This window comes from Pongo pygmaeus, chromosome 5, assembly GCF_028885625.2.
Source record: "Pongo pygmaeus isolate AG05252 chromosome 5, NHGRI_mPonPyg2-v2.0_pri, whole genome shotgun sequence".
NCBI classification, from domain to species: domain Eukaryota; kingdom Metazoa; phylum Chordata; class Mammalia; order Primates; family Hominidae; genus Pongo; species Pongo pygmaeus.
The window spans coordinates 28186290-28208984 of record NC_072378.2 but is presented as its reverse complement, the minus strand read 5'-3'; the positions used below and the strand labels follow the sequence as shown (position 1 = coordinate 28208984).

The window sequence follows — 22695 nt, the reverse complement described above, 5'->3', positions numbered from 1 at the left end:
TTTGCTTCATGTTTCCTCGGTTTTCTTTATTCTTCTGACTTCTGCTGCCAACTCACACAGTCACCATAGGATACACCTATCACTTCAATATTCAAAGGCACTGCTTCACCTCTGGTTTTTCCTTTATAGCACTCTCCTTCAATATCCATGCCTGACCCTTCTCACTTACACACAATCTGATCTAGTTTTACACCAATGCTAAGGTTTTTAGTCTCTTACCACCTATGTTTTGTTTAGATCATTCTTACTTCATAGGCTGTGTCACTAGTTTGAACTATGGAGTCAGCACCATTCTATGGTTACTAGAACATTGCTTGCATCTTAAAAATGGCATTCTCCAGAGAATTTTTTTAAAGAGGTAGGATTTCCTTCTTTAAATGCACAAAATAGCCAGGTATAGTGGCTCACGCCTGTAATCCCAGCACTTTGGGAGGCCAAGGCAGGCAGATCAGGAGGTCAGATCGAGACCATCCTGGCCAACATGGTGAAACCCTGTCTCTACTAAAAATACAAAAATTAGCTGGGCATGGCAGTGCCTACCTGTAATCCCAGCTACTTGGGAGGCTGAGGCAGGAGAATCGCTTGAACTAGGGTGTCAGAGGTTGCAGTGGGCCAAGATCATGCCACTGCACTCCAGCTTGGCCACAGAGTGAGACTGTGTCTCAAAAAATAAATAAATAAGTGCACAAAATAGTCAATTGAACAAATACATGATTTCTCATGTCTGACACAAAATTTGACATAGAGAAAGGTACTATAGTTTAACATTTTCACAGATAATTTTTAACATTATTTGTTACAATAGTCTTTGAAACTCTATATAAATGTCTGATTTTTAAAAGTATTATTTAATAACTTCATTACATATATCAGATTTACTTTGGGAGGGTACAACAGCATGTACAATTATTATTTTTCTATGTCTTATTAATGTCTGCACTATGTCCATTTTATGTGACCTAATCTGACAGATCAGCATTGTGTTCCAAGTAGAAATGTGCAACAAATCTCCGAAAATCCAAGGGGTCTAGAGAAGCACCTGGGTTACAGGCTCTGTGTAGTTGCCATGCGTTGTTCATGGCTACATCAATCATGTAGCTCACCAAAATTGAGTACCACTTCTTGCTTCTTATCCTCACCCTGTATTTAGAAATAATTTGATCCATTTTAGCTACACCTTCCTTGCATTCATCATACACTTTTACTATGGAAGGTTGACTTATCTGAGGGATTTCTTCTTTATCAGCATCACAACAGCTTACCTCATTGACTGGTTCTATGCCCACAGCATTGGAGCACAGACTGATAATGCCATCCCCATACCAACGACACAAAATTATCTCATTGTTTTCTTCTACTCGGAAATCAAAATACCCTCTCTTCATTTTTTTCATATGTTCTACATTCATAAGGGGACATTTTTCGGTCCTGTTCTCACGAATTGTTCCTGTTGCCCTCACCCCCTTCTTCTTCAAGGCTGACAACAATTTGACACTTGTAAAGAAGCTATCAAAACACAGGTGATAGGGATACTGACCTCTCTCTAAAAGAACATCAGCGAAGTTCATCACTAGATTTCCACCTAACCCAAGATCAGGATCCTCATCTACCTTCATAGTTGATTCTTCTTGATAGGGTTCAAACCAAACCAGATAACCCTGTGTGGTTGTACCACACCAAATTTTATAGCCAATTCTAATAGGCTTTCCATTCAGGAATTGGTCACTATCAAAGCATTCACACATTGACTTATCAAAGCAATAGTATTCTTCCAGGGGAGCATACAAGAGGAAATTTTTATTCATTTGTTTTATGAGAGGTCTCAACTTTGTAAACTTATCTTTTTGATCTAGGTGGCCATTATCTGCAAAGTGCAGGTTTGAGAAAATCAATTCAAATCTGTCCCTTCTGATTGCATCTCTAACCAGGTTCTGATCGGTGTCAGAGATTTCCCAATACATTTCCCTTCTAGGATGCCTCATAAATCCACTCAAAAGTAAGACACCAAACACACACCTCATTTCCTGAACTGTGACTTCCAAGCTGACATTTTTCTGAGAAGCATAATTATTGGTTTCACTGACAATTAAGTTGAATGTTTCATCATCAAAAAATAATTCAAAAAGCTCTACTGGGTTCAACTTTTCACTCTTGAGATTCAAAAGTCCAGAATCCAGTGCTGACCAGCTTGGAAAATTGGGTTTAATGTCTCTTTTGCTCCAACTCTTTTCTGGGAAACATGATACCTTTAACTTCTTTTGAGCAGGCTGGATCTCAGGCTCATTATCTTTTTCCACATCTGAGTCACCAGAGAATGAGAGGCCTTGGAGCAGTTCACTCACTCGAGCTTTGTCTTTTTTTCTCCCTTTTCGGGTAATGTCTCCTGCAGCATATTCCAAGGGTGAGATGTGCATCCGGGTCCACAAATCACCTGGGTGACGGTCCTTCAGAGTGTTCAAATGTGCAACTGTCCTTTCAGTAGGGATAGGAGTACTACAAGGAATCTGGAGTGCACACTCTCTGGGAAAGAAAAAAAGAACGTGTTATAAAAATCCTCAATCATATTCTCTCACACATGATAAATCTGCTGAAGCTTAAATCTTTTGGGGCTTGGGGTGGGTGTGGGGGGATACTTACTTATTTCTTTTAAGTTTCCATGGGGAGGACTTTGGCTAGATTGAACATTTCTAGCCTCTCTCCACCTCTCACTCACTCCTCAGGATGGAACTAACTGTTGAGCCTGGGAGAAAGAACTGAGTATCCTTGGTACACTCCTTCCTCTGTCCTCTTTAGGAGCAGGATGCAGACATCCCATGCTCCTTGGTGCCCGAAGTTGCATTGAGAAGACCTATGCAGAGGGACATTTGCTACACTCACCCTCTGCCAGTACAAGCCTATTTAGCTCTGCCTTTAAGCGGTTTTTAGCCAGTCTAACTTCTGTCAGTAAGAAACTGAGGTTTCCAGAACCATCTATTTTATTCCTGCATCCCTGTCAACTGGTTCTGAATCTGAACAAGAAAAAAAGGTGATTATTTACCAGGTCTTCTGACATCTCTCACAGAATTTCTGAACATGGAAGGACTTAGCCCCTGCTAGTTCTACATTCATCTGATGGACATACTACTCTGGGGAAAAACAAATGAAACTCAACTCATTGCACTTGGACTGATTTTTATGGGGTTTACAAGGAAGTAAGCTAAAGTTACAAAGATGAAAAGTATTTTTTTTTTTTTTTTTTTTTGAGACAGAGTCTAGCTCTGTCACCCAGGCTGGAGTGCAGTGGCATGATTTCAGCTCACTGCCACCTCCACCTCCCAGGTTCAAGCGATTCTCCTGCCTCAGCCTCCTGAGTAGCTGGGACTACAGGCACGTGCCACCATGCCCAACTAATTTTTGTATTTTTAGTAGAGACAGGGTTTCACTGTGTTGGCCAGGCTGGTCTCAAACTCCTGACCTTGTGATCCACTCACCTCGGCCTCCCAAAGTGCTGGGATTACAAGCGTGAGCCACTGCACCCAGGTGAAAAGTATTATTTTACACAAAGTTTTTAATTTTTAGATATGTGCATTTAATTTATTAGTGTTCTGTTGGTAAACTAGTCAAGTTTTCAAAGACATTTAAGAAGCATGAAGAGTATATTTTAATATAATTTACACTACATACATTTCTTTATGTAAAGTGTTTATCATCCGGGGTGTCTTGAATGTCTGCATGTATTCAACACATCCATCTTAAAATTCCCTGACATCCATAACTTCAGTGACATTCCTTGATCACACTGAGTCTTTCTACTGTTGACATCTAAACTCCAAGAACCACAGTGCATTAAGCCCAATATTGTGAGGGAAGGAAATGGGAGTGAGAAATGGGAAAAAAGAGTGAGCTAAGAAAGTGGGGTGGAGGTGAGGGAGGGGGACTAGAAGGAGGTCAGGGAGCTAGACCTTTGATACCATGGTTAGGCTATTGCACCAAACCTGAAATAGCCTACCTTCAGACTTTTTGTTATATGAATAACATGCCTTTATTCTTATAGGCACTATGAATTACCCGTTAGTTGCCTGATACTAAATGTACCTCACAGGCACAATAGCAGATTCCTATTCTCCAGTTGCATAACTCTGCTCTAAGTTACTGAACATCATTTCTCTTCCTTTAGTGGAGCCTGGCTCATTCTTCACCAATCTTAATGCAAAATTTCACTTCTCTTCTTAAGCTTTAAGACATTTCTACTTTAGCTGAGATTTAGCTCTCAGTTTCTCTAAGTTGAACAAATGTCAATAAGGAAAATTCACACCCCCTTCTCAGCTCTTTAGCCAAGTAGCCCACCTTGCTTACTCTCTCTTTTCTCAAGTCTCTGAGGACTGAATGGCCTCACCAGAAGCCAACCCTCTGCTTGTGATTTGTTCCCTCTCTTTCTGCAATCCTGAGAAGCCTCAGAATGTTGGGCATTCACGAGGCTTCTCCACCTTGTTCCATTTCTTCAGAAGTTTCTTGCTTTGCATAGGAGTATCTGTTACAAGTTCATTCATTCCCACAACCAGCACTTATGAAGCACCCACCACTGTCATTCATTTCTACTTCATCAGCTAACTTTCCTTTTGACCTATACCTTGTTCAGGTCTCCTAATGGCGGTTGAAAATACAGGTTAATTTTCCCTTATCTGAAATGCTTGAGGTCAGAAGATTTTTGAATTTTGGATTTTTTCAGATTTTGGAATATCTGCATTATACCCGTTGGGCATCCCTAACCAAAGATCCGAAATCCAAAATGATCCAATGAGCATTTCCTTTGAGCATCATGCTGGTGCTCAAACAGCTCAGATTTTGGAACATTTCAGATTTGGAATGCTCAACCTGTACCCTGCTTGTCCTCTTCCGCTCTGACATTTCTTCCTTAACTGTCATGACAGCTTCATCTGTAGCCCTCACTCTTGTTAAATTATCTGCCTCTGGCTTCTCCACAGCTCCATAAAAATGTAAGGGAGCCCAGGGAAGGGTAATCAAGCAGGACAGACTGGATCAGGATAGGCTTCTTGGAGGAAACTGAGTATCAACTGAAGGTTTTGTATATTTATTGCATATTGAAAATTTTGAATAGGTCACTTTCTTGGCATGGACCTCCTATGATCACAGAAGTGAGTGGCAGTCGTCATATCTTATTCCAGAGAAGCAGGCTTTTGACCAATTGGTTTCTCTGATTCCATTCCAATTTCTTATATCTGCAGGATTTGATTCACTGAGGACCATGGATACTCACCTGTTGGGCTTTCCTGAGGCTTCTCCACTTTGTTCCATTTCTTCAGAAGTTTCTTGCTTTGCATTAAACAATCTATCTTTAGTTACAATTTCTTCAGCTAAAATATAACATTAATGATTTAAATGTCATCTGTTACGTGAATTTTGAAAAAAAAAAAACTTCCAGGGTAGGGAATAGATGTTCCAAATCAAACAAAAAAAAAATCATATTGGTGTTTCAAGGGTGCACAGTTTCAGCAATCCTACAAAATGTGGCATGGTATGGGAAAATCATAAGAAAGGTTAATTAAGGCACCAAAGCCCAGCTGGAGAGAGGGCCCAACAGGGCAGAGCACATTTCAAGAAAATTAGGCTGGCTGCTTTGAGGGGCCGAGGTAGGAGGACTGCTTCAGGCCAGGAGTTCAAGACCAGCCTGGGCAACATAGCGAGACTCTATGTCTACGAAAAATTACCTGGGTGTAGCCCCAGCTTTTTAGAAGGCTGAGGTGGGAGGATCAGTTGAGCCCAGGAGTTTGAGGCTGCAGCGAACTATCATCGTGCCACTATGCTCCAGCATGGGCAACAAAGTGAGACCCCATCTTTAAAAAAACTAAAAAAATTAAGTAAACATGAACTGTAGTGTTCTTAGAGAATGAAGATGACCTCCTCTGAGGTAAAGACAAGATCAGACAGAGGTGTTCATGGGGCTTCCAAGTATGAAGGGATATCTGAAAGACAAGTTATATGGAATCCTTGATAGGGAAGAAAAAAGGGGAAAAGGATACAAAGGAGTCACTGAAGGAATCAGGGAACCAAAAGGGATGATCAGAGAAGATAACCACAAGAATCAGGAAGCTGTTTAGCAACAGAAGAAAATGTGATTGGGAAGGATGCAAAGTGATAAGGGCTAGGAGAAGTCTGGAGGCAGAGGCCAGAAGAAGGGAAAGGAAGGGTGTGGGTCTGTAGGAAACGTGGCCTCCCAAGGGCCAAGCCAGGGTGAGTGACGGGAAAATGAGAGTCCAGACAGGGGTCCAGTCAGAGGCCTGGCCTTACTCATCAGACTGAGGCTCGTAACTGTCTCCTGAGCTGAGTTCCCACAGAGGTTCGTCCGAGCCAGACTCAGATGTGACCACTTCTCTGCAGCAAGGGCCTGGGCTGTTTCTTCCTCAGTCTTCACCAATGTCTAAAAAGACAAAAAAAATAGCCTCTTTGTTTTCACATGGTAAGGAACCCAGTTGTGAAGGGTGTTGAATACCACACTGTAGACCAGTAGTTCCAGCCCCTCAGGGCATTTTGTAAATTTGTGGGAACCTTTCTGGTTATAACAATGAAGTCCACCACCACCTCAAGCCAACGCCATTCAGAGGGTGAGGCCAGAGATGCTAGGCATCATGCAATATGTGGGACAGTCCCACACTACAAAGAATTCTTCCACATCCTGCAGGACTTTTGAGTGTCCTCCTGAACCAAACCTACAATCAATATAAATCAGCTACACTGAAACATAGGAATCCTGAAGAGTTTTTATAGGATGATACTGAAAAAAAGTCAGTAATTCAAGAAAGTTAGAGAAGGAAGCTTACATCGATTAAAGACGTTGTCACAAAAGTTGACTCACTTGGATTGTTCTACACACTATTTTACAGCATTTTCTATGTATTTGGTTGAACAGCACTTCAATATAATATTGCAGTTATAACAAATGCAATTAAACTGACTACAAATACATAATGGAGTTTTGAGACTCCTTTTAACAGACTTAGAATCTAATGTAAATGCAGAAATCTCACTGAATTTCATGAACAAAGATTGTTTAAAAACGTTTCAAAGCTAGTAATGATATGTAGGCTGGAAAAAATCATACACTGAATTTATTTATTTGGGGAACTGTCTGAGATTTTCTATCTCTCCGACACTGTCCCAAAAGGCTACCACATGGTTTCATTAGCCTCTTGATTTTCTCTCATTTTCCAATCTACTTTCTCTTTCTTGTAGCCTGAAAAAGGACATAGTGCCAGTCTTTTACAGAATGAATATCTGTTTTGACAAGGAGGGGGTTTCAAGACAGAAGATGTTTTCTCTTTAACTCATCATCACCCTATTCCAAACTACAGATAATTATTTTGATAATAAAAGGCAAAGCCCACCTCATTTAAACATAGGCCTACCTTAGAGATATTGCAGGTTCAGTTCCAGATCACCACAATAAGGCAAATATCACAATAAAGCAAGTCACAGAAATTTCTTGGCTTTCGAGTGCATGTGAAAGTTATGTTTACACTATACTATGTAGTCTATTAATTGTACATAAGCATTATGTCTAAAAAAGTATATACCTTAATTTAAAAATACTTTATTGCTAATACATGCTAATAATCATCTGAGCCTTCAGAGAGTTGTAATCTTTTTGCTGGTAGAGGGGATTCCTGCGATGTTGAAGGATGCTGACTAATCAGTGTGGTGGTTGCTGAAGGTTTCGGTGGCTGTGGCAATTGCTTAAAATAAGACAACAGTAACATTGGCCACCTTGACTGACTCTTCCTTTCACAAAAGATTTCTGTGTAGCATGCAATGTTGTTTGATAGCATTTTACCCAGAGTAGAACTTCTTTCAAAATTGTAGTCAATCATCTCAAACCTGTTGCTGCTTTATCAACTAAGTTTATGTAATATTCTAAATCCTTTGTTGTCATGTCAACAATGCTTCACCAGGAGTAGATTCAATCTCAAACCACTTTCTTTGTTCACCCATAAGAAGTAACTTATCTGTTCAAGTTTTGTCATGAGATTGTAGCAATTCAGTCACATCTTCAGGTTCCACTTCTAATACTAGTCCTTTCCACCACATCTGCAGCTACACTATCCACTGAAGTCCTAAACCTCTCAAAGACAATGATGAGGGTTGGAACCAATTTCTTCCAAACTCCTGTTAATGTTGGTATTTTCACCTCCTCCCTTGAATCACAAATGTTCTTAATGGCATCTAGAATGATGAATCCTTTCCAGAAGGTTTTTAATTTACTTTGCCCAGATCCATCACTATCTATGGAATCACTATCTATGGCAGCTATAGCCTTACAAAATGTATTTCTCAAATAATAAGACTTGAAAGTCAAAATTACTCCTTGATCCATGGGCTACAGAATGTGTACTGTATTGGCAGGCTTGAAAACATTAATTTCCTTGTACCTCTCCTTCAGAGCTCTCTTGTGACTAGGTGCTCTGTGAATAAGCAGTAATATTTCCAAAGAAATCTTTTTTTTTTTTTTTTGAGTAGTATGTCTCAACAGTAGGCTTAAAATATTCAGTAAACCATGCTGTAAACAGATGCGCTATCATCCAGGCTTTGTTGTTCTATTTTTAGAGCACAGGCAGAGTAGGTTTAGCATAATTCTTATGGACCCTAGGATTTTCAGAATGATAAATGAGCACTGGCTTCAACTTTAAAGTCACCAACTGCATAAGCCCCTAACAAGTCAGGCTGTCCTTTGAAGCTTTGAGGCCAGGCATTGACTTCTCCTCTCTAGCAATCAAAGTCCTAGATGTCATCTTATTTCAACATAAGGTTGTTTCATCTTCATTGAAAATCTGTTGTTTAGTGTAGCCACCTTCATTAGTGATTTTAGCTAGATCTGGATAACCTGCTGCAGCATCTACATCAGCACTTGTTGCTGATGCATTTTATGGAGATGGCTTCTTCCTTACACCTCACGAACCAACCTCTGCTAGCTTCCAATTATTCTTCTGTAGCTTCCTCACCTCTCTCAGCCTTCACAGAATTGAAGAGAGTAAGACATGTGCTCTGGATTAGCCTTTGGCTTAAGGCAATGCTGTGGCTGGTGTGATCTTCTATCCAAACCACTCAAACTTTCTCTATATCAGCAAAATGCTTTTTGCTTTCTTATCATTCGTATGTTCACCAGAGTAGCATTTTTCATTTCCTTCAAGAAAATTTCCTTTGCATTCACAACCTGCCTGTTTGGCACAGGAGGCCTCCTAGCTTTTGGCCTATCTTGGCTTTCAACATGCCTTCCTTACCATACTTAATCACTTCTAGCTTTTTATTGAACTTGACAGGCATGTGACTCTTCCTTTCACTTGAACACATAGAGGTCACTGTAGTAGTAGTATTATAAATGGCTTCATTTCAATATTATTGTGTCTCAGGACATAGCAAGGACCAAGGAAAGGAAAAGAGATGAGGGAACAGCTGGTCAATGGAGGAGTCAGGACACATACAATGTTTATTGATTAGGTCTGCCATTTTAAATGGGCATGGTTTGTGGCACACCAAAACAAATTCAATAGTAACATCAAAAATAACTGATCACAGATCACCATGACAAATATAACAATAAAGTTTGAAACATTTTAAGAATTACCAAAACATGACACAGAGACACAAAGTGAGCATACGCTGTGGAAAAATGGTGCTGACAGACTTGTTCCACACAGGGTCGTCACAAACTTTCAATACTGCAAAGCACAATAAAGCGAAACACAATGAAGGAAGTGTATCTGTAATATCATACCTCCTTATTTTCTCCCTTTATCAGTCCGTAATTTGTTTTGTAACTTACATTGCTTTCCTATGGCTCTCGTAACAAAGTACCACACCCTCAATAGTGGAAAACAACAGAATTGTATTATCTCATGGCTCTGGAGGCTAGAAATCCAAAATCAAGATATCAGTAGGGCCATGTTATCTTTGAAGCTCTATGGGAGGCCTGGCATGGTGGCTCATGCCTGTAATCCCAGCACTTTGGGAGGCCAAGGTGGGCACATCACTAGGTCAGGAGATCGAGACCATCCTGGCCAACATGGTGAAACCCCGTCTCTACTAAAAATACAAAAATTAGCTGGGCGTGATGGCGCATGCCTGTAATCTCAGCTACTCGGGAGGCTGAGGCAGGAGAATCACTTGAACCAGGGAGGCAGAGGTTGCAGTGAGCCGAGATCGCGCCACTGCACTCCAGCCTGGCAACAGAGCAAGACTCTGTCTCAAAAAGAAAGAAAAAAAAAAAAAAGAAAAGAAAAAAAGCTCTACGGGATAATTTTCCTTGCCTCTCTCCAAGTTTTTAGTGTTTGTCAGCAATTCTTGGTGTTCCTCGGCTTCCAGATGTGTTATACAAATCTTTGCCTCAGTCATCACATAGCATTCTCCCTGTGTGTGTTTTCACTTGGGCATTTTTCTTTCTTTTTTTTCAACCCCTTGGTCAATTTGTAAATATGGACTTCTTATAAGAATATGAGTCATTAGATTTAGGGCTCACCACATGAATTTTTTTTTCTGATTTTTGTGAAGAATGTCATTGGTATTTTGATAGTGATTATACTGAATCTGTAAATTGTTTTGGGAAGTATTGTCATTTTAATAATATAAATTCTTCCCATCCATTAGCATGGAATATCTTTCCAGTGTTTTTGTGTCCTCTTCAATTTGTTCCATGAGAGTTTTAGTTTTCCTTATACAGGTCTTTCACTTCTTTAGTATTGAAATTAAATGCTAAATTATAAATTATAAATAAAATACTAAAAAATATAAAATACCTAGGGAATTTAAACACTAAATTTAACTTAATTTGGTGTTTAAATTTTTAGTAATTTAAATATTTTATATTTAAGTATTTTATATTTTTTGTAGCTATTGTAAATGCGATTATTTTCTTGATTTATATTTCAGATTGTTCACTATTGAAGTATATAAATGCTACTAATTTTTGAGTGTTGATTTTTTATCCTGCAACTTTACTTAGTTTATCAGCACTAACAGTTTTTTTGGTGTAGTCTTCAGGTTTTTCTAGGTATAAGATTATAACATCTGTGAACAGACTAACCTGACTTTTTGCTATCCAGTTTGGATGCCATTTATTTCTTTCTCTTGCGTAATTGGTCTGGCCAGGACTTCGGGTATTATGTTGAACAACAGTGGTGAGATGGGCATTCTTATCTTGTTCCAGTCCTTAGAGAAAAGGCCTTCAGTTTGATGTTAGCTGTAGGTTTGTCATATATGGCCCTTATTTTGAGGTATGTTCCTTTTATACCAATTTTGACAAGGGTTTTTATCAAAAAGCAATGAATTTTATCAAATGCTTTTCAGCATCTATTGAAATAATCATATGGTTTTTGCTCCTGATTATATTAAAGTGATATATCACATTTATTGATTTGCATATGTTGAACCATCCTTGCATCCCTGGAGTTAATCCCACTTGATCATGGTGAATGATCTTTTTAATGTGTTGTTGAATTCAGTTTGCTAGTGTTTCATTGAGAATTTTTGCACTTATGCTCATCAGTGATATTGGTCTGTAGTTTTCTTTTTATGTTGTATCCTAGTCTAGTTTTGGTATTAGGGCAATGCTGGCCTCCTAGAACGAATTTGGAAGTAGTCCCTCCCCTTCAATTTTTTTTTTTTTTTTTGAAGAGTTTGAATAGGATTGGTATCAGTTCTTTTTAAATGTTTGGTAGAATTCAGCAGGGAAGCCAACAGGTCCTGGGCTTTTCTTTGATGGAAGACTTTCTATTACAGATTCCATCTCGTTACTTGTTATTGGTTTGCTGAGGTTTTCTATTTTTTCATGGTCCAATCTTGGTAGTTGGCATGCATCTAGGAATTTATCCATTTCTTCTAGGTTTTCAAATTTATTGTCTCTAATGGTTTCTTTGTATTTCTGAGGTCTCAGCTGTTATGTCTTTTTCATTTCTGATTTTATTCATTTGGGTCTTCTCCTTTTTTGTTTGTCCAGCTAAAGGCTTGATTTTGTTTACCTTTGAAAAAAAATCCAACTTCTTGTTTCATTGTTCTTCTGGGTTTTTTTTTTTTTTTTTGGTCTCAATTTCAGTTATTTCTGCTCGAATCTTTATTATTTGTTTCCTTCTACTAATTTCGGTTTGGTTTGTTCTTGCTTTTCTAGTTCCTTGAGGTGTATCATTAGGTTGTTCATTTGATGTCTTTTTACTTTTTTGATATAGGTGTTTATTGCTATGAATTTCCTTCTTAGTACTGCTTTTGCAGTATCCCACAAATTTTGATATGTCACATTTTCTATTTTCATTAGTTTCAAGACATTTTTAAATTTCCTTCTTAATTTCTTCCCTGACAAATTAGTTGTTCAAAAGCATGCTATTTAATTTCCATGCATTTGTGTAGTTTCCAAGGTTTTTCTTGTTATTGCTTTCTAGTTTTATTCCACTGTGATTAGAAAAGATACTTGATATGATTTATATTTTTTAAAAATTTGTTCAGATTTGTTTGTGGCCTAAGATATAATCTATTCTTATGTTCCACGTGCTGATGAAAAGAATGTGCATTCTGTAGCAGTTGGGTTACGTGTTCAGTAAATATCAGTTAGGCTTATTAGATTTAGCATGTAGTTTAATTCCATTGTTTCTTTGTTGACTTTCTGTCTGGATGATGTGTCAATTACTGACAGTGGGGTATTAAAATCTCCTACTATTACTGTATTGCAGTCTAACTCTCCTTTTAGATCTATTAATGTTTTCCTTATATACCTGGGAGCTCTGGTGTTGCATGCATAGGTATTTATAATTATTATATACAGCCGAGCATGGTGTCTCATGCCTGTAATCCCAGAACTTTGGGAAGTCAAGGTGCACAGACTGCTTGAGGCCAGAAGTTCAAGGCCAGCCTGGGCAACATGGCAAAAACCCAGGTCTACAAAAAATACAAAAAATTACCCAGGCATGGTGGCACACACCTGTGGTCCCAGCTACTTGGGAGGCTGAGGTGGAAGGATCACTTGAACTCATGAGGCAGAGGTTGCAGTGAGCTGAGATGATACCACTGCACTCCAGCCAGAGTAAAGAGTGAGACCCTATCTCAAACAACAACAACAACAACAACAAAACCTCTGTGGCTAAGTGATTTTCTCTTATAGTATGCCTTCATTTGTTGCTATTTTTAGTGAATTTATTATAGGTTTTTGCATTGTGGTTATCATGAGGCTTACAAAAAAGACCTTCAGATATAATAAGTTATTTTAAAGAGATGACAACTTATCTTAGATCCCAAATACAAGAGTAGAAACAAAGGCAGAAACACACAGAAAAAAATTATATGCTTTAATTCCATTCCTCTAGATTTTGACTTTTTGTTGCCTCAATTTATATCTTTATATTACCTATCTCTTAACAGGTTGCTAGCTATTATTGTTTGTCTTGTTTTGTTTTAAAGATATGGTCTCACTCTGTCTCATGTCTCCAGGTATAGGCTGGTCTCAAACTCCTTGTCTCAAGTGATCCTCCCACTTCAGCCTCCCAAAGAACTGGGTTTACAGGCATGAGCCACTGTGTCCAGTCTTATTATTGTTTTTGATAGGTATGTCTTGGGGCTTCACAGTTGTGAGTATACTGTATGTCACTATTACAGTAATAAAGTATTCTGGGTTTGTCCATGTACTTAATTTTATCAGTGACTTTTATGCCTTCAAAAGTTTTCTTTATGCACATTAGTCTTCTTTCCTTTTAGATTGAAGAATTCTTTAGCATTTCTTGTAAGATGTGTCTGGTGGTGGTGTACTCTCTCAGCTTTTGTTTGGGAAAGACTTTCTCCTTCACATATGAAAGATAATTCTGCTGGATACAATATTCTTGAATGTCAGTTTTTTTCTTGGAGTACTTCGAAAATGTCATTCCACTTTCTCCTGGCCTGTATGATTGCCATTGAGAAGTCTATTGCCAGACGAGTTGGAGCTCCTTATTTGTTTCTTTTCTCTTGCTGCTTTTAAGATCCTCTCTTTTTCCTTGACAGTTGAGAGTTTGATTATTATATGCCTTGGAGTAGTCTTATTTGGGATGATTCTGTTCAGTGTTCTCAGATCTTCCTGTACCTGGACATTTATATCTTTCACAAGTTTCGTGAAGATTTTTGTTATTATTTCTCTATTTTTTAAATTTATTTTTAATTTATTTTATTTTAATTTTTTTGAGATAGAGTCTTGCTCTTGTTGCCCAGGCTGGAGTGTAATGGCACGATCTCGGCTCACTGCAACCTCCATCTCCCAGGTTCAAGCGATTCTCCTGCCTCAGCCTCCCGAGTAGCTGGGATTGCAGGTGCCTGCCACCACACCTGGCTACTTTTTTTTTTTGTATTTTTAGTAAAGATGGGGTTTTGCCATGTAGGCCAGGCTGGTCTCGAACTCCTGACCTCGTGATCTGCCCGCCTCAGCCTCCCAAAGTGTTGGGATTACAGGCGTGAGCCACCAAGCCTGGCCTATTCTCTTTTTTTTAATAGATACAGGGTCTTGCTGTGTTGCTCAGGCTGGTCTCAAACTCCTGGCCTCAAGCAATCCTCCTGCCATGGCCTCCCAAAGTTCTGGGATTACAGGTGAGAGCCATTGCACCCGGCCTATTGTAATTTCTTTGAATAAGCTTTCTATTCTTGCTCTTGCTCAGCTCTAAGAGCAGGCTGTTTAAAGGATGGCTGCCTCTAATGTGTGGTCTCCTTGCACACACTTGATTCTCCATCATTCCACTTTCTGCCATGAGCTAAAGCAGCATGAGATCCTCACCAGATAGGCTGATGATCTTGGACTTCCCAGGTTGCAGAACTTTGAGCTAAATAAACCTCTTTTTAAAATAAATTACCCAGTCTCAGGAATTCTGTTATTAGCAACACAAAATGGACTAAGACAGAGCCTGTTTCCAAATCAGGTCACATTCACAGGTACTTGGGGTTAGGATTTTCATATATCTTTTGGAGGGACATAATTCAATTTACAACATCTAAGCCTTACTTCAATTAAGGGCCCCACTTTCTCTGTCTAGTCTTGTATTAGCTGACTCAATACTAGTTTCATTCCACTGTCCACCTATACCATTCCCTTTGATTTTCTTGGGCTTCTGATCTTCTTATTCCTCCTTAATTTGAACTCACTAATTATATTTCAGTGCAAACACCTGACTACGTTGTTATTTCCTTAGTTATAATCACGTCAAGCACTTGCATTTTGAAACACTACTTTTAAAATAAATAACTTTTTTGTTTCTACATTATACCATTATATTACATTTAAGGGAATTATGTTGATTTTCAGAATGTGCATGAATAGGTTTTATTTTCTAGACACTTCTTTTCAGGAAGTATTTGTTAATAACAGGAGGCACTGGGTCTGATAGAATTAAAAATCAATTAGAAGCCATAGAAGAGGACTGAGCAAGTGTCTTGAGGAAACTGATGTGGCAGCAGTATGCAAGAGGACTTAAATGAGAGACTTATTTTTTTTTTTTGTAAATAAATGACTAGGATAATGAATCAACCACTAATAAGAAAAAAAAACCAGAATCCATTTTGTGAAGAAGATGTTAAGTATTACCTTGGATATATAGAATTTCCATTATTATCACCAAGCATTAATTGCATATGTGCTGAATATAAAGTAATGTGAGAAAGGGCCCTTGTTCTAAAGCTGGGGAGATAAACCAGAGACTTCAAAGGAGAAAATATCAGTTACTCAACATCAAATGAGTGGAGCACTTTCTGAAATCAGGAGCCTCACTCCACCCCTCACTCCCGTGCCTTGAGATTTAGACGTGCCTCCTAAACAATGAAATGAGGCAATGGCATGTAATCAATACAAGCTCCTTGAATGATGCAACGCACTTTGTGATATTCTGTGACAAGGTGAAGGCAGAGGGACTATGCCACCTGAATGGCTCTCAGGATGATGAGTGTGAGCCAAGAGAAGGGCAAGGAACACGGAATGAGGGAGAAAGACCACTACTGACATTCCTACAAGCTTGGGCATCCTACTTACCTGGGACCTGACTGGGTTAAACACAGGCACTGCAGCCTTGTCTCTGGGGTTTTTTTCCTGGAGATGAGCTGATCCATGGGGAACAGGCCCTGTAGAGAGAGAGAGCAAGAGTCCTAAATGAGACATGATGGCCTTTAGGGTACCCTTTTTGGAGACCCAGCCTTTTCCCCCAAATGTTATGTTTGTTAAACATTCAAGAACTAAGACGTAGATTTTACAGTGTGAGAAAGAGCATCACAACTGCTTTCATTCTGTCAGAAATTCTAAAATTCTACAACTTTAGGGTCTCTCACCCAAAAAATGGAGTGGGATTTATGAACTCACAAGGTGCTTTACAGTCATGCACTTTCACATAAAGAAAAAATAAAAATCATAGATAAAAATAAAGGGGAGGAAGAAGCTGGTGATAAAGGAAGGATCAAGGAGAGAACACAGAGGCAAAAGAAAGGATGTAGAGAGTAGAGAGATGAGACTGAGGGGAAACAGGAAAGCAGAAGAAAGGAAGATGGAGAGAGAGACAGGAAAATAAAGATATTAAAAAAAAATTGAGAAGAGATGTTAGCCATGAACTAGAAAAACTGTTAGGAGGTACTGATCCCAAAGAACCAACAATAATCAAAATGGCGATGATGACTGCACAATGCCAGCCACTGTGCTGTTACTTTAAAAGATTATTTCCAATCCTCAAAATAATCAAGAAGGTCCAAATTATTGCCTCCAAAGTCCTAGGCACATTCAGAAGAATCACAGCTGAGGGCAGAGTACACACAGAGATCAAACAGATAATTGTTGACTAACTGAATAACCTATTAAATGACTTGCCTAGGTCACAGAGTTGGCAGTTGGCAGATGGTAGAGTACAAAATCATCAAATGAAGAGCACATGTGGTAATTCTAACCCAAAAATATAAAACAGAACATCACTTTTCTTTGCTCTGCTTTTCTTTGCTTCCATAATGGATCACTATGGAATCTTTTTATTGCTGTTGTTGCATTTTTAGAAGGAATAAAGTTTGCTGGAAAAAAACAGCCTTGCCCTGATTCACTTTTACTATTATATGTACTTGTCCACAACACATACATACTAAATAAACCAGCTTAAAAAGCACAGTGTAAAATAAAGCAGGTCTTTAAAAGTTTGTTCAGATACAGGGTTAGACAAAAAAATAAAACTTGATGTTGGTCAAAGGGTACAAACTTGCAGTTATAAGATGAATAAGCTCTGAAGACCTACATACAGAATGCTGACTATAGTTAGTAATAATGTATTGCATACTTGAAATTTCATGAGAGTAGATCTTAGGAATTCTTACCACAGACACATAAAAGGTAACTGTGAGATATGTAAGTTAGCTTGTGGTAATCATTTCACAATGTATAAAAACTTGAGGTCAAGAAGGCTGTGCAAGTGTCAGTGGCCAGCTTCCAGTGTCCTCACTAAACTCACTCTAGCACTCACCACTCACTTCTTGGGGGTTCCCTTGAGGAAGCTGTGGAGGTTCACACTTCAGGGTGGTTACCCCAGGCAGGAGCTGGAGGCTCTGACACTCCAAAGAGACTCCTTGATATTCTGTCACCATTGGGTGCATGTCCTGTCCCTGAATATAGACAGAGGCCTGGAAACAAAAGATTTATTTTGAAAGGGCATGCATATATGGACTGCATGCTAAGAGCCAGGCACTGTTCTACATGCTGGGGACACAGCAGCAAACAAGGCAGAAAAGACAGGCAAAGGATCCCAGTCCAGGAAAACAAAAACAACAAACAAGTGGATGTTTAAACTAGCTGGTGAAAATTTAATGGGGAACAGGATATGTACACCACCTCAAAATGTCTCCCATAGATTACTTAGTAATTACAAAGGGGAAAATGGTAACTTTCTAGTGGAGAAATTTGACAGGTACCACCATAACCTCATCAGTAATGGGACAAATCATCACTACGCACTTACTGAAGTAATGCACTGAGAACACAACATTACCTCTGTGGTATTCTAGCCAAAATATGCAGCCTGAATCATGAGAAAATACAGGACAAACTCAAATTGAGGGATATTCTCCAAAAAAACTAGCTGTACTCTTCAAAAATAACAATGTCATGACAAAGACAGCAGCTACTCCAGATTCACAGACTAGAGATATGGCAACTAAGTGCAATATGTGATGCTGGCTTGTATCCTGAATCAGAGGAAAATTATCATAAAGAACATTATTAGGATAACATGGCAAAATATGAATAAGGACTAAGGTTATATGATAGTATCATAAGTTTAATTTCCCTAAACTTGATTTTTGTATTCTGGTTATACAATATCCTCACTCTTCAGAAATACACACCGAATGGCCAGGTGCAGTGGCTCATGCCTGTAATCCCAACACTTTGGGAGGCCAAGGCAGCATGATCACTTAAGGCCAGGAGTTCAAGATCAGCTTGGGCAATATAGTGAGACCCCATCCCCTCTACAAAAAATTAAAAATAAATTAGCCAGGCATGGTGGTATGCACCTGTAGTCCCATCTACTCAGGAGCCTGAGGTGGGAGGATTGCTTGAGCCTTCCACCATTACAGTTCAAGGCTGCAATGATGCTATGATCGTACCACTGCACTCCAGCCTGGGCAACAGTGAGGTAAAGGGATATAGTGTTTGCAACTAACTCTCAAATAGTCTGAGGAAAAAAAAATACTGCATATGTGTATGTATGTGTGTGTATACATATGCATATTGAGGGGGAATGCACTTCATTGTACGAGTGTGTACACAACAATGGGACGTCATGAAACAAATGTTAACAACTGGCAAATCTGGATGAAGAGTTTGCAGGAGTTCTCTATTCTTCTAATACTTCTATAAATTAGAAGTTATTTCAAAATAAAACGTTAAAAATAAACTGATACATGTCCCCCTTTTCTTCTCCCACACCACCACACACGTTCTCTTCCCACCTGCTGTCCTGTGTCTCCACTTCCTGTCTCTAGATTCTCTAGCACCGTCACTGCCTCGTCTCCACTCTCCAGAGGATATGTCTTCACACAGGGCTGGAGCTCCTTGGGCAGGATCGTCAGGAACTGCTCCAGCACCAGCAGTTCCATTATCTGTTCCTTGGTGTGCATCTCCGGTCTCAGCCATTGATGACAAAGCTCTCGGAGTTGGGCCAGAGCTTCCCGGGGTCCGTGAGCCTCCTGGTAGCAGAAGTGCCGAAAGCGCAGGCGGCAAATCTCCTGAGTGTGGGAGCTGCCCTCCTGTGAGTTGCACACCTGCTCCCAGGTGGGATCTTCCTCCTTCACTTTCACAAGGCCATCTTCATTTTCAGGAGCAGGGCCTGGCAAAGCTTCATACATGTTGAGCTTAGAGGCTAAAGCTTCACTTAGCGTGGGGTCTATATTCAGAAATAGAGATCTGAGGCATAAGAATTTATCAGCAACATGCAAATTATAAGAGCTTCAAAACTGTATGTAACCTACTTACATTTTTGTCTCCACTGTAGTTAATGCTCAAAAGCTGAGCCTGCTTGCTTCTATTATTAGTGAAATGAATCAGAAGTATATTTTGAATTAGTACTAAAGGGCCTGAGTCCAGAGGTAAGGGATGTAGAACATGAGGGACGAAGGGTTAGCAATAAGAAAGCTAGAGTAGCTTGCACTTCAGCTGGGGAGAAGGGATAATTTACCCATTGAGGAGGCAGATGGCTGCCTTCATGGACAAATAATACAGTCTCAAAGGTCATCTATATCTGTGTAACTCTCATTGAATATTCCACTTTAAATGTAGGTGTAACAGAATGTTTCCAAAGTCTCCCATCCTCAAATACCTTTTGTGATGAGATTTTGCCACTATTCTCATCAAGGGGTGGAGTCTATTTTTCCTTCCCTTGAATCTGTTCTGGACTATGACTTGCTTTGACCAATGGAATACAGCAGAAATGACATTGTAAGAGAGAGTGCTGCTGTAGCTCTTGGCTCACTGCCATAAGACTGCCATGCTGTAAGGAAGCCCAAGTTAGCTATACAGAGGTCATGTGGATGAGAACCAAGATGCCCAAGCTAAAGCCCAGCCAGGCCTAGTGCTCAAATAATTCACCAGCTGAATGCAGCTCTATTAGTAATTCCAGGTGAGACCAGTAGAACTGCCTAGTCAACCCACATAATCCTGAGGAACAATAAGCTGAGCTTGTTTTCAGCCACTAAGTTTAGAGTTTTATTTTTGATGCAACAATACACAACTGAAAAACAGTAAACATGCATCAAGTTCTTTTATTCCCTCTTTTCATTTTTTTCCTTTGTGATCTCCTTAGTCACACTTTCAATATATCTCTGTCCCAAGAAGACTCAAATCTTTGGCTCCAGCTTGCTTTTTGCACTCCAAACCCACATCTTGAAATGCCAGCAGCTGTGGGCCTCTACTGCACTATAATTTCAACAGATCTCAAACTGAAATCAGAGTCCCTCAAAGCTGCATTCACTCTGTATTTCTCCATTTCTACTGGCATCACCATCATCTTCCACGCATTCAGTCTTTTAAACAGCCTCTATATACCATCAGTGAGTCAAGTCAATTCTTAAAAACGCCTCTTGCAGCCATTCTTTCCTTCTTATTATTTTACTATCATTTTCATTCACTCTTACAATAATGTTCTGTTATGGTATTCATGCCCAACTCCCCGCTTCTATGGTCACTGGATTAATATTCCCTAAAGCACAATTGTGACCATATTCAACATACCTCACACACACATACACACACACAAAGTTTTCATTAAACTCGTTGAAGTAAATTCAAACTCCCCAGGATCTAATCTTTACTGGGTTTGGCTGATTTGTTTGTCACTCAATAAACATTTGCGGAGCATCTCATTATTTTCCAGGCATAAAGCTAACTCTGGAATAAAAGACTTGGTTCCTGCTTTCAAGAAAGCCATGGTCTTCCCAAATTCCTTACGTCACTGCCATGCTAAGTACTCAATTTTTTTCCACCCACTCTATACAGTCAGGACCGCCCTTCTAAGGGTAAATTCCCAAGGCCCAGCGCAAATGTTCTACTGTAAAACCTTCCCTGGCCACCCCTAACCCTAACATATAGACAGGAAAAGTAAGCCACACAGGTTGAGATGGGGTGTTCCAATGGAAAACTGCATCCAACCCTCATCTCCATCTCGTATTACAGATCACCAACCCCATCCCCACCCGGGCTCTTGAGGACAGGAGTTTATCTCTGCATAGACTCTACATGCCCGGCACGTACCTGGTATTCAACAAATACTGATGGGCTTCTTCACGAATGCACGTAAAGCACCTGAGATGCCAGCAGCCAGCACCCTCAGGCGCGCCCCTGAATGTATTTTTCTGAGATTACACCCAGCATCTAGCACCGCGCCAGGCACTGAATACCGGCGTGTCTAATTGTTGGTTAATGGACCAAAAGTTCAGGAACGCGCACAACAAAGACGTAGCTGACCTCGTGAAATGCTCCCAAGGGAGTGCAGAGGCCCGGTGCTCCCCTGTCGGGAGCGCCGGTTTCCCCAGAGCCCGAGCCGCTGGGCTGGCGGGGCTGGCGGGGCTGGCGGGGCTGGCGGGGCTGGCGGGGCTGGCGGGTGTTGCCGGCGCCTCCAGCAGCTGGGCCGGCACAAAAGCTTCTCCCCACGCCGCGCCCGCAGCCGAGTGGCGGAGTCTGGCGGGTTCCCTGCCTCTCTAGGAACACGGCCGCTCGTCTCTCTGGTGAGCCGGGAGGACCCCCGCTGCCACCTCCCGCCCCGCCCAGGTCGCTCTCCGCCGCCGGACCCCAGGCCCATTCGGACGGTGCAAGCACGCCCCAAATTTATGTACATCATTTCGACTGAAAACCAACAGAGTGGTAAATGTCTGTCTTCGGGGTCATCACTGGCTGGTAGTAGAGACAGATCAATAAAAAGACCATTATAGTAAGCTGTACAAATTATTTTCTTTAAGTATACATAATATATGTACAATAAAAAAGTCAAGTTGCAAAAGGACCATAAAACGAAAAGTGTCCCCTCTTTTCGTTAACCATTGTATTTTGTTCATATTTATCTAGGACACTACGGGCCACACAGTAGCACTTAATGAACATTTTGTTTAGTGAATAAGTATTTATACATTTTAAAACACTTATGGTATCATAATGTAATTTTGCACGTTAGCTCTTTTCGGTTAAGACAGCTTGGAGATCTTCACAGATCAGCTTATTCTTTAACAGCTAAGTAATATTGTATGGGTGTTCCATAATTTACTTAACTATCCTATTGATGCATACTTAGGTTATATTTTTTATTTAAAAGCAATGCTAGAGGGAACACCATTCAATACCTTTACATTCTTTTAAGAATATATTTCTAGGATAAATGCCACATATTAGAAATGATCAGCCAAAGGACACGTGCATTTAAAATGTTGATATGCAAGTTCCCCATTTGATTTTTAAGGGCACTTCTGTTTAAGAGTAAAAGGAGACTTTAGTAGAAAAATTAGTAAAGGATATGAACATTACTACATACAAAACAAGGTAAGTGACAAATTAACATGTGAAAAGATGTTCAATAGTAAAAATATAAAACACTCTTTAAAAAACAGACCCATTATTTATTCATTTACCTACTGAGTTTTGGCAATTATGAATAAAGCTGCTATAAACATCTGTGTGCAAACTTCTGTGTAGACACTGGTTTTCAG

General features: G+C 39.8%; 1 protein-coding gene across 5 annotated transcripts; it reads right to left on the bottom strand.

The window, feature by feature from the left end:
* Positions 1–821: 821 nt before the first annotated feature.
* On the bottom strand, positions 822–21892 carry PGBD1 (piggyBac transposable element derived 1). Of its 5 annotated transcripts, none has more exons than XM_054492064.2 (7): positions 21251–21890; positions 18955–19408; positions 17472–17628; positions 16013–16101; positions 6289–6418; positions 5258–5354; positions 822–2520 (listed from the first exon to the last, which is right to left on the bottom strand). In XM_054492064.2, exons 2-7 carry the CDS (start codon positions 19348–19350, stop codon positions 960–962), a joined length of 2430 nt encoding a protein of 809 aa, XP_054348039.1. In that variant the 5' UTR covers positions 19351–19408; positions 21251–21890; the 3' UTR covers positions 822–959. The 5 variants fall into 5 exon arrangements, with proteins under 5 accessions (XP_054348039.1, XP_054348038.1, XP_054348041.1 ...); XM_054492063.2 differs by having other exon boundaries at positions 18955–19388; XM_054492066.2 differs by lacking the exon at positions 17472–17628 and having other exon boundaries at positions 21251–21892.
* Positions 21893–22695: the final 803 nt, after the last annotated feature.